The sequence below is a fragment of the Pan troglodytes genome, chromosome X, assembly GCF_028858775.2.
Source record: "Pan troglodytes isolate AG18354 chromosome X, NHGRI_mPanTro3-v2.0_pri, whole genome shotgun sequence".
NCBI lineage: Eukaryota > Metazoa > Chordata > Mammalia > Primates > Hominidae > Pan > Pan troglodytes.
This window is the reverse complement of record NC_072421.2, coordinates 11,079,908-11,092,585: the sequence shown is the minus strand read 5'-3', so window position 1 is coordinate 11,092,585 and position 12,678 is coordinate 11,079,908. Positions and strand designations below refer to the sequence as shown.

At 36.8% G+C, this 12,678-nt stretch overlaps 1 protein-coding gene across 10 annotated transcripts in view; it reads left to right on the top strand.

The window, feature by feature from the left end:
• The window catches only part of MID1 (midline 1), a 664,445-nt gene that overhangs the window by 607,787 nt on the left and 43,980 nt on the right, over positions 1 to 12,678 (top strand). For all 10 annotated transcript variants that reach the window (XM_063804567.1, XM_054676512.2, XM_054676514.2 and 7 more), the window contains one exon: positions 6,605 to 6,712. In XM_063804567.1, the coding sequence (XP_063660637.1) occupies positions 6,605 to 6,712 (108 nt within the window). The remainder of the gene's footprint in view (positions 1 to 6,604; positions 6,713 to 12,678) is intronic.

Sequence of the window (12,678 nt, the reverse complement as noted above, 5' to 3'; positions counted from 1 at the left end):
ATAAAGCACTGCAAAGTGAGAAAATGAGGGTTTCTAAAATGCATGCTAGATCAATTTCACCTCTGAAAACTGGCCAGATATATTTTTTCCTTCACTCATGCTCCATCCTAAGAGTTCCAAATATTTCTAAAGATTTTAAGCCCACACATGTCTGAAATCTAATGATGTTTATACTCTGCACTGAACATCTCATTTTGCAGTTGAATACAAGTCAAATTAAAAGAGCCAGGTTTTAGAAATAATACTTAAAAACCACTTACAGACTGCTAAAGAACATTTCACAGACACCTAGTCCAATTTCTAGTATATGTATGTAACTAAATCCCTTTAATGTTTATACATATATGACAAGGAAAAAATAATTGTCCTCTTTACCCCACCCATTCCTCAAAACACTGTAACACTATTACACCTTAAACTTAGCAGGGAGACTTTGGGCGTTGCTAACCAAGTGCCCTCGAGAAAATAGCTAATCCATTTATGTCATCATTAACTAATCTGGGGAATGATTACGCATAACTGCATTTCTAGAAAGGGAAGGTAAACCGTGCACCCAGTAGCAACTTACATGGGACTGCAACTGATTATTGGTGGCAGATATGAGCATTAATGAAGCCGAGTGACCCTCAATGCTGAATTCCATCTCAGGACTAGGCAGGCCAGATATGATTGTTGTGCTTCTACATTCACATCATTATTCAATTTTGTAATATCTCTTTCATCAGACTGTAAAGGATCAGAAAGTCATTGGCAGACAGAAGCAGCAATATTACCCTAGGAATAGGAGAAAGTGGGTCAGCAACTCCCTACAGGCAAGACTGATGGGGAGAAGATGCATTTCAAGACGCGAAAGAAAACTGACTCTAGATGTAGAGAAGGTATGTGCTGAGCAGATGGGTGAGGCCAAAAATGAGATGAGGTGAAAGTGACTGAGTTTCTCATACTGGTGGGCTAATGTGATATTTGCTCATGAGTGTACTTGAGGTGAGAAAAAACCATAGTATTGAGGAGCCTAGCCTGAGATCTCGGCTCACTGTAACCTCCGACTCCTGGATTCAAGCGATTCTCCTGCCTCTGCCTCCCGATTAGCTGGGATTATAGGCATGCGCCACCACACCCAGCTAATTTCTGTATTTTTAGTAGAGACGGGGTTTCATCATGTTGGCCAGGATGGTTTCAATCTCCTGACCTCGTGACCCGCCTGCCTCGGCCTCCCAAAGTGCTGGGATTACAGGCGTGAGCCACCGCGCCCGGCCAGGAAGGCCTAATTTTAAGCTGTATTTCATCCTGAGAAGTCAAGTGCCCCATTTCCAGTGTGGTCCAAAGGCAGGAGACAGTAATTACCCACCACTGGACATCATTCCTAATTATCTTCATCTCACTCTTGCCGTTAGTTTAGGGGCCAAGGAGGAGACTGATGGCACAAAAGTGGAAAGAAGAGTTTGAACTTGTTTTCTGCATCCTTAGATTGGCCCTCCTCAGAGCACTTCCATCAGCCACAATGATTTCTGAATCAAAAGATGTGAATCAGAAATGAAAGCAAAAATCATAACCAGGAGCTGCTAGCTTCCAAACCAAACCTGGGAACTAGAAACACCAGAAGATAACTGCAAGTAACCAATAAACCCTGCCATATTTGAACTATTAGAAATTAATGAGAAAGTCCAATCAAATCGTTAATTCTTTGTTTAAGTGACACATGAAACAGCAAAACTGTGGAAAACTTCTTTGTAGTAGAAAAAATTTTGAAATATAGAATAGTATTTAACTTGTTTTATTGTATCTTTTGGAATATAAGAATACTAGAGTTACAAGAATTTGGAAATTCACCAAAGTAGAAAACAAGATTCAACTTCCCTGGTTTCAAAAGGAAAGCTAAATCTGTATTCTCTGAAAGATCTAGGAAAAATACTTGGCCTAAAATGAATAGATCCTGTTCCCAAATTTCTAGGAATTTACATTTTGGGGTGATGGTGATTGTGATACCAGTTTTCTCAAAACACATTTGCCTCAACAAGGAAGATTTCAGCCCACTTTTTTGGTAAAGCAAACCTATCCATTCTGTAAATCAAATAGTCAAAATTTGGATTAAATTGAGCCCCATATTACAATGGCAACTGGGATACTTTTTCTACCATGCAGTAACTCAACTCCCAATGATTGTGAGAGTGAATGGACCCTAAACTAAATCATAATCTGTTTACAAAATCCCTTCTCAATGCAGACAACAGTACCTCAGATTTGTCAATGGCTTCATAAGTTTAGGTGTTTCTTCATATATTATTTCATGTATTCACCACAATAATTCCACATGGCTAAGAGAGCAGATATTATTCAGCTCATTTTACAAAATAGGAAAACTCACAAATGGAGATAGCCTAAGATTTTCCTAATGTCACCATGTGGGTATATTACACACCACATTTCATTTCACAGCCCATACTCTAGAATTAGCAGTGGGTTCTCACTGGACTTAGTCAAAGCCAGAAGAGCTTGAAGTGTGGAATATGTTAGTGACAACATTAAAACTTGAGGACCTCACAATGTGGCCAATTGATTCTTGACAAAGGTTCTCAGACACTTCAGTGAAAGAAAGAATAGTCTTTCAAAAAATTGTGCTGAGACAACTGGCTATCCATAAGCAAAAGAATAAAGTTAGAAGCCTACCCTCACACCATACACAAAACTGACCTCCAAATGGCTCATAGACCTAAATATAAAATATAAAACTTATAGAGGAAAACAGAACAGTAAGTCTCCATGACCTTGGGATAGGCAATGGTTTCTTAGGTACGACAACAAAAGCACAAGTAACAATAGAAAAGTAGATAAATTAACTTCATTAAAATTTAAAAATGTTTTGTGCTTTAAAGGGTATCATAAAGAAAATGCAAAGATAACCCACAAAACAGGAGGCAATATTTGCAAATCACATATTTGATAAGGGACTTGTATTCTGAATATGTAAAGAAATAATACATTCTATTAATTAAAAGACAATGACCCAATTACAAAAGGAGCAAAAGATCCGAATAGTCATATCTCCAACATAGATACACAGATGTCCAGTAAGTTCACGAAAAAGATGGTCAACATCATTAGCCATCAGGAAAATGTAAGTCAAAACCACAATGAAATACCACTTCACACCCACTAAAAATAAAATAAAATTAAAAAGACATACAATAACAAGCATTAACAAGGATGTGGAGAAATTGGAACCCTCATGTATTTCTGATGGGAATATAAAATAATGCAGCCACTTTGAACAATAGCTTGGCAGTTCCTTAAAACATTAAACACAGTTATGTGACCCAGCAATTCCACCCCTATATCAAAGAAAAATGAATATATATGGGCACACAAAAACTTGTACATGAATGTTCATATCAATATTATTTATAGTGAACAAAAACTAGAAACATCAGTGTGCATCTATTAAAGAGATAAAAAGTGGCCTGTTCATACAATGAAATATTATTTGGCATAGAAAGGAATGAAGTACTGATAAATGCTACCACACAGATGAACCTTGAAAACATTATGCTAAGTGAAAGAAGCCAAACAAAAGATTATGTATTATTTGATTCCATTTATATGAAACGTCCAGAACAGGCAAATCCATAAAGAGACAGAAAGTAGACTAGTGGTTGCCTCGGGCTGGAGCTGGGGCAGGTAGGGAAAATGTGGAGTGACTGCACACATTATGGCTTTCTTTTCTGGGCACTGAAAATGTTCTAGGCTTAGATTGTGATGATGATTGCACATGAAATCATCTGTGAATACGCGAAAAACCACAAAACTGCACATTTTAAATGGACAAATTTTATGATATGTGAAATATATTCCAATAAGGCAGTTTTAAAAAATCAATTCCTGGCCAGGTGCAGTGGCACACTCTTGTAATCCCAGCAGTTTTAAGAGGCCAAGGTAGGAGGACCACTTGAGCCCGGGAGTTTGAGACTAGCCTGGGCAACATAGCAAGACCTCATCTCTACAAAAAAAATACATTTTAAAAAATTTAGCCAGGAGTCATGGCATATGCCTGTAGTCCCAGCTACTCAGGAGACTGAAGGGGGAGGATTGCTTGAGCCTGAGAGGTCGAGGATGCAGTGAGCCGTGATGGCACCAGTGCACTCCAGCCTGAGTGATAGAGCAAGAGCAAGACCCTGTCTCAAAAAAAATCAACTCCCTTCCTCCCTCCCCCTCAAATAAAACAATCCTTAGGACATAATTTTGTGTCTACACAGTCCTTGGAAACCAATCCATTACCTGCATATTGAGTGATTACTAGTGATAACTACTTGCTCCATTACATTTTTGCCCTGTCTCTTCTTGGAAGGTCATTTTCCCTATTTATTTATTCAACAAATATTTTTTGAATGCCTATTTTGTGCCAGACATGGCACCAGGTGCTTGGGATAGATACCTTATTTAATACAACAGCTGAAGATCCCTGCCCATATGGAGCTTACATTCTATCAGATTTACCTCATATTCTCAAGTACAACTTAGCTCTTCGGGTTTATTCTAGTAGATACTTTTCAAGTGTGGGGTCTGTCAAAGAAAAACTAGAGCTGGACAGTAGTTAAAGCTGTAAAAACAGATTTTATTCAGGACTATTGTAATAAGGGGAAAGAGACCTCAGTATAGAATGGGACTCAACTCCCAATGTCACGTGGACCAGTGGGGATTTACAGCCAAGGAGCAGGGTGATGATAAGTGGATGGAAAATTACTAAGAGGAAACATCAGGGGTAAGGGAGATTCTGCTTAAACTGACCTAAAAGGATTCTTGCTGAAGGTAGGCCAAGTTGATCAGACATCCCCTGGGGCATGGTGAAGGATGAAGAACCCAATCAGATACTGAGAGTGATCAGATATGGAGATGGAGGATTCTGGCTAAACCAACTCTGCAGGGTTCTTGCTAAAACTGGTTTACAAGAAAGTGCACAGAAGGGCCCAGGAGAAAGTTCAACACTAAAGTTTGGTCGAGCAAAGAAGCTTCGTCAGTGCTACTTTCTAGAAATTTTACTTCCTCCATCATAATGTGCTCATGTTATCAATATGGTCCCATCCTTTTCATAACTCAGTTGTAGTCAGTTATTAAATTCAGTTTGAGGTCAAAAGGAAACAGAAGAAATTTACTGAGTGTAAGTTTCAAGTAAATATGTCAATAGCTAAATTTATTTGAGAAACCTCAAGGGGAACTAGAAATGATGACATAAAAATAACAGTAAGAGAAATGAAGCCTAATGATTATCCTCCTTGAAATATTAGCCTGAGTTCCACATTTGTACTTCTCAGTCACTGCATTTTTAATTTTTCTCTTTGTTCATTAAACAAATACTTAGCAAATAACTCTGTCTGCTAAACTGATGTAGGACATAATCTCATGGTTTACTGCAAATGGCCAGTGACCATCATCTTCTCAATAAGATGTCTTGAGTAGTCTCTATGTTATGTCTGAACAATGATCAGGAATAAAATTCAAGGAATCCTGGGCCTCTGGAAACAGGACATGGTTTCTGTGAACAGCCATCAGTGGATTTTTATCTTGAACTCATGACCCTACTTCCAGTTTATCTCATTCATAGAGAATGAAATTACTCCAATTAAAGCCTTCCAAATCAAAAAGGCTAGGGACTGGGCCATGTCTCCTCCCTGAGATATGCTAGAATAATCAATGCCATTGTCATTCTTTGTAACATTGCAACTTCTCCTGTGGCTGTGTTAAAATAATAAACCTCATGCCTGCTATCTCCATCTCTCACAGCTGTGGTTTCTGGGTTTCTGTTTGTGAATAAGCATTTCAGAATTGTCATGAGATGGAGGAAATAGCATGTGCAGAGTATTTCCCAGGCCTAGTTGCCAAGAATGAGCTAATTGTAAGCCTCCCTTGCATGCAAGTCACAAAAACTTCAAATACAAGCCACTCTAATGATCCACCTATCCACATGAATGGTACGCTTTCGTTGTAGAACCTTGATCTTTCAGAAGTATACTAGGAGTATAATTTTAAATTATGTCATAAGATTAATAAACTATTGAACCATCTTTTTGTGCTTTTTATGTTTTATAGTGATTAGATACAAAATTGATGTTTGTATTTAAGAGAAATGTCAAATGTGATACAGGCTTGCTACATTGCTTACGGAAAATTTGTCTAAAAGAGATTGATAGTAATCTGTCCTCCATAAAAGAATAATATTGATTGTTTTTTTAACTTACTTTTTTTATGTTTAACAGGGCAAATTTGATACTTTTTAAAAATATAAAAGTAGGAATTGCAAATATATTTCACATGACACATCATTTTCCAACTAATTGGTAATGGCTATGTACATGTTATATTAAAGATTCTGCAGCTGAGTCTGGCTTAGTAGAAAAGACTGCTGTCATTGGATAATAATGTTTTCCAAGGATGCAAATTAGGAAGTGGCCATGTAAGTCCTATATTTGCCATCCTTGCTTAATCGGACAAAGAGTTAACATTTAAAATATCTTTTCAGAGATTACTAGAAACATCCTAGTATACATTAAAAATAGCACTTAACTGAAAAACAAAGGCCAAATTAACACTTACCATTGTACTTATCCTGTAGGTCAATGCATCACGTCAAGAAGCCAAATTGACAGAGGAGTGTGATCTTCTCATTGAGATCATTCAGCAAAGACGACAGATTATTGGAACCAAGATCAAAGAAGGGAAGGTATGATTTCTAGGGCAGAAGATTTCATATTCTCTACCTGGAGAAAATAAATCCTAATACACTCCAGGGACTTTGGAAATGTTGAGAACCCTCTTTTTCTATACATTCTATAATTCCCTCTTAAGTCTTTAAGACTTAGTTAAAAGGCCTTTGCTTGGCAGTTTTTTCTCCATCCTTTTCTTTGTACTATGGTCTCCTGTGAAGACCTGTGATACAAGGGCTGCTCCATTGCCCAGCGCCAGGAGGTAGCATAAAGGTCTTGTCTATCATGGCCATTGTTTTCTATCTCACTTGTCTATGAGAAGGTGGGTTCTGTGGAGGCAGAGTTTATTTTGTATTCATTGTGATATCCTAGAAACTAGCATAGCATTACATAAATTAAAAATGAATCTGACTTTATTTATAGAAATTATGAAGTACTTTCCCATGTTTTTGAGGAAATGTATACAGGTATAACTTCATGGTCCCAAAACCCCTGGGGTTTCACTATATCATATACTCCTTTGTGGATATAGTAATAGTACTTCTTTTCTAATGTTTCTATGTTTTAATTTCCTATTGTTTTACAGCAAACTATATTTTTAAGATAAATTGACATACATTCTTTATAGCCGCTTTCTTATTTATTCAAAATTCATTCACAAACTGTTGGTCACTTTATAATCCATCAGTTTATTCTATTTTAAAATTAGTCATGTTTTTATTGAAATACTTATGATCCTTTTAATTGTACCCAATTCTCTGCCACATTCAGGGATAATTTTTCTTTCTTTTTTCTTCTTTTTTTTTTTTTTTTTTTGAGACAGTCTTTATCTGTCACCCAGGCTGGAGTGCAGTGGCACGATCATGGCTCACTGCAACTCTGCAACTGCCGCCTCCCGGGCTCAGACAATCCTCCTGCCTTAGCCTCCTGAGTAGCTGGGACTACAGGCATGGGCCACCACACCTGGCTAATTTTTATATTTTTTGTAGAGACAGGGTTTCACCATGTTGCCTAGGCTGGTCTCGAAGTCCTGGGCTCAAGCAAGTCACCTGCCTCTGCCTCTGCCTCCTAAAATGCTGGGATGACAGGCACGAGCTACTATGCCTGGCCAAGGATAATTTTTCTATGGATTTTTAAAAATAGAAGCGTTTATTTATGATCCAATAAATTCATGCATTTCTATTATTATTGTTCATAGTTGTACTTTAAAACAAAATATGTATAATTAAAACATACTAGCAAGTTTTAAGTGAAACACAGAGATAACCGTGGCTAATGTATGTGGTTCTCTGTGTTTTCCACAAAATTTAACAGGTACCTTCTAATATTGTACAATGTTTTAGATTACTCTGTCTATATAGATTACAAAATATTTATACACATAAATTATTAAAATGATCTAAAAAATAGTGAAATCAAATAGTTATTGATGCTGGTATAGTAGATTAACAGATTAACATGAAATTATTCCCTGGCCAAGGACTCACATGTGCCGAAAAGCTACTTTTCCCCACATACGAATTGTCCAATTTAGAAGAGCACTGAGTGTCCATCTGGAATCCTTACAGGATATATTTCATCTTCCATCATCATCGTGCATCATAGGTGCACATCTCTTAATTCTAGAAATATTCCAGGTTCTCAGACACATGGCCACCTGAAGTACAGTCACAATTAATTATTCATATGCATACAGAAGGTAATTTGCTATCTTTACATGGTTGCATGCAGAGATTAGCTCTCAGTACACATATTAGTTTATTTTCATTTTTAATTTTAAATTGACAAACAGTTATTTATATTTATGGAGTGCAAAGTGATGTTATAATTTATGGATGAAATATGGAATAACTAAATCAAGCTAATTAACATATCCATCATCTCAAAGCCTTTTTTTGTGGTGAGAACATTTGAAATTTACTTGCTTAGTGATTTTGAACTGTATAATACATTATTATTTATTTGCTGTTTTCACCATGCCATGCAATAGATCTCAAAGTAAAAAATAAATAAGTAAATAATTTTTTTGAAAAAGCACTTCCTCTTCCTCTCTAATTGAGGTTTTGCACCTTACTCTTACTAGTTTCTTATTGCTGCAATAACAAATTACCTTAAACTTGGTGGCTTGAGACAACATAGATTTATTATCTCAGTGTGCTGAAATTCGGAAATCCAAAAATCGATCTCACTGGGTTAAACAAAATCGACAGTCAAGGTTTTGGCAGTGCTGTTTCTTTCTGGAAGCTTTAGGGGAAAATCCATTTTTTCTTGCCTTTTCTAGCTCTTACAGGTAGCCTGCATTCTTTGGCTCATGGTCTCTTTGCATCAATCTGACCTCTCTTCCCATCCTCATGTCTTCTCTGACACAGGCCTTCCTGCCTTCCTCTTATAAGGACCCTTGTGACTACATTGGGATTACCTGGATAATTCAGGGTAACATCCCCATCTCATGATCCTTAATCATGTCTGTAAAGTCCCTTTTGCCATGTGAGTAACATATTCAAAGATTCCTGAGATTAGGATGTGGGCAGCATTGAGAGCCCTTATTCAGCCTGCAAGGGCACTCCACCACAACTTCCTGGCTAGCTTGCCTTCCCTTCTCTTACTTAGCTTGGACTTCCCACCACCAGGGTTTCTCTCATGAGCTAGATCAGAGTAGTGCAGGTGTCCCCAAGTTCCAGCCATAGTGATGCATGGAGTTTATGCTTCGGTGCACTCGTTCTACCCCAAATACATGTCAGTAATAAAGACCTTAATAAAATGCAAAAGCAAAGACATATAGCTGAACCAAAAACAAGATAAACATCTCCACAGGCCAGAAATGAGACAAAACTGAAAAGCCATGACTGTGGCTGAGGATACAGGCTACTGGGATTTGGTCTGGAAGAGGCCAAAGTAGCTTTGGCTTTAGCTCCTGTGGATAAATAGTTCTTGAAGCTTTGGGGAAAGGACCTAGAAGTGCTCCAGATGGGATGGGGAATGGAAATCAGGCTCATTATTTAATGCCATGGGCTATAGAAGGCTTCATGCTTCAGTCAAAACTTATTGCCAACCTTTCCCTCATATCATAGCTTTTAGCAAAGTCACATTGTTAGCTTGAAGCCTGTGTTCACACTGTTTCTGATACCCACACAGAACAGGAGCACAGAGATAAGGATGGGATTCCTGAATAATGACCTCAAGGGCCAGGTGAAGGCAACTGGAAAACTATCAGAGCAGGGTAGGCTGAGCAAGGAGGGTGAGAGAGGAAAGAATTATAAATTACTTCCCTTTAAAACTGAAACTCTAAGTTTAATTTCAAAGTATATAAAGAAATCTTAAATTTCTAAACATACAGCCAGCAAAATCAGCAGACAACATTATCTTACCCCAGATAAAATTAATTTTATAGGAAAATAAGAAAAAGACTTTAAAAGAAGTAGTCTTAAGATGTTCAAAGAAAGAAATGAAGGAATAACTTCTCTTTCAAAAGAGCAAAAAAAGTGAAGCCACAAAAGAAGGAAATGAAATAAAAAAATAGATAGGAAAGCAACAAATTAGCAGTTTTGGAGGGAAAAATGTAGATATTGAAATTAGAAAGAAAACTCAGCTGCAGTGGAAATTTGGAAACTGAGTTTTGGTCACCACCTTGGGAATGCCATAAAAGGCATTCTTTTACGTCTGAGTGACATTAAAGTTTGACAAATGCCGACTGAGTTTGAACTCAAAAGATAGGAAAGTATATAGGAAAACCTACACATGGGGCATTTTTAAAATAATAATCATGCACTTGGTTGAAAGCAAGTATTTCAGCAAATTTCAAAAACTGAATACCATAGAACCCTGCCTCTAAGACCACACACTGTATCTCATTAGATATTATCAACAATAAAATAATAGTTTCTATAGTTTTTGGACACTAAAATCTATTCATATATAAATATATCTTCACAGTAATATTTTTTAAATGTAGAAGTAAACCACAGTAAAAGAACTATAATATATCATAAGTAGTAAGCAGCAAAAAAGTATCTGAAGGCAAACTTACAGGCTTTAATTCTTTTGAAAAAGAGGCTGGGCATGGTAGCTCACACCTGTAGTCCCAACGCTTTGGGAGGCCGAGGCAGGAGGATTGCTTGAGTCCAGGAGTTCAAGCCCAGCCTGGGCAACACGGCAAGACCCTGTCCCCCCACCCCCAAAAAAGATAATACTAAAAGTAAAAAATTAGCTTTCAAATAAAGCTAGAAAAAGCACAACAGGATAAACCCAGTGAAAGCAGAGGAAAGAAATAAAGGAAGAAAAGTAAATGAAAGAAAAACAGGAAACAAACAAGAACAGCTGTCAGCAAAGAACAACTCGCAGCCTAATTTTGAAACATCTGTGAGTAAAGTGCCTTTTCCCCCATTTTTAAAAGGTTGTTAAAAAAAAATAAAGAAAAACAATATATGTGTGACAGAGACAGTATGTGGTCTTCAAAGCCTAAAATATTGACTATCTGGTCCTCTACAGGAAAAGTTTGCCAGCCCTTAATCAGGAGGAGTTTTACTTGTAAAAAATAATTTAAAAGACCAATCTGTAGTTAAGGTTGATGAAGGAAAAAAGAGTGTGGGGCCCCATAAACAAATATACCATAAATACAATAGAGACTTTTTTAAACATAAGAAAATTGTGTAAATGTCTTCATGCCAATAATTTGAAAACTTACGTAAGGAAGTAGTAGAAAACCTGAATAAACCAAAAATTTAAAAGCAGAAGACATTTAATAAGTCATTGAAAATGTCCGTCAACTTGCATTTCTGCCCCAAAATGGCACCAGCCTCCCACAGTTCTATAGGTTACTTTAACAGAAGTTCCAGGAACTAATAATCTCATTCTCATATAAACTACTTCAGAAAATAGAAAAAAGACATTTTATGTAGAGTGTATGATCTTGATACCAAATACATACAACGTTAAAAAATCTAGAGTGAGAGAATATCACTCATGAATATAGACACAAAAATTTTTTTTAATATGAGAAAATGTAATCCATCAGTGTTTTATTAAACACATCAAAATAGCCTTTATTCTTATAATACAAGGATGGCTCAACTACAGAATATCTGTTAACAGAACCACATTAACAGAAAACATACATATGATCCCAGAGTAGGAGGGATTTTTCTTTTTAGACCAAACAATTTTAAAAAAACAACCATAAAGCAAAGACTGAAACATCTGACATAGAATAAGATCACAATACAAAAGCCAATTTCATTTCAATATATTAGTAACAATTGAAAATTGAAATTTAAAAAAAGAAATTCCATTTAAAACAGCCTCACAAATATGAAATACTTAGTGATAAATCTAACAAAAGATGGGTGAGACTTGAAAGACCTTGAAAACTACAAAATATTGCTGAGAGAAATTAAAGACAACTAAAAAATGAAGCCATGTATCATGTTATGGGGTAAAGACTCAGAAAAGTTATGATTTCTGTTCTTTCCACATCAACCTGTAGATTCAACATAATCTCAATGAAAATTCCAGCAGGTTATTTTGCAGAAATTGACAAGCCGATTCTAAAGTTCATATTAGAATGCAAAGGATATAGCATAATCATTTAAAACTTTGAAAAATAGGCCGGGTGCGGTGGCTCACACCTATAATCCCAGCACTTTGGGAAGCCGAGGCGGGCAGATCATGAGGTCAGGAGATCGAGACCATCCTGGCTAACACGGTGAAACCCCGTCTCTACTAAAAATACAAAAAATAAGCCAGACATGGTGGCAGGAGCCTGTAGTCCCAGCTACTCAGGAGGCTGAGGCAGGAGAATGGCGTGAATCCGGGAGGCGGAGCTTGCAGTGAGCCGAGATTGCGCCACTGCACTCCGGCCCAGGCGACAGAGAGAGACTCTGTCTCAAAAAAAAAAAAAAAAAAAAAAAAAAAAAAAAAAAAAACTTTGAAAATAATAACAAATTTGGAGAACTAACATCAGCTGATTTCAAGATTTATTATAAGG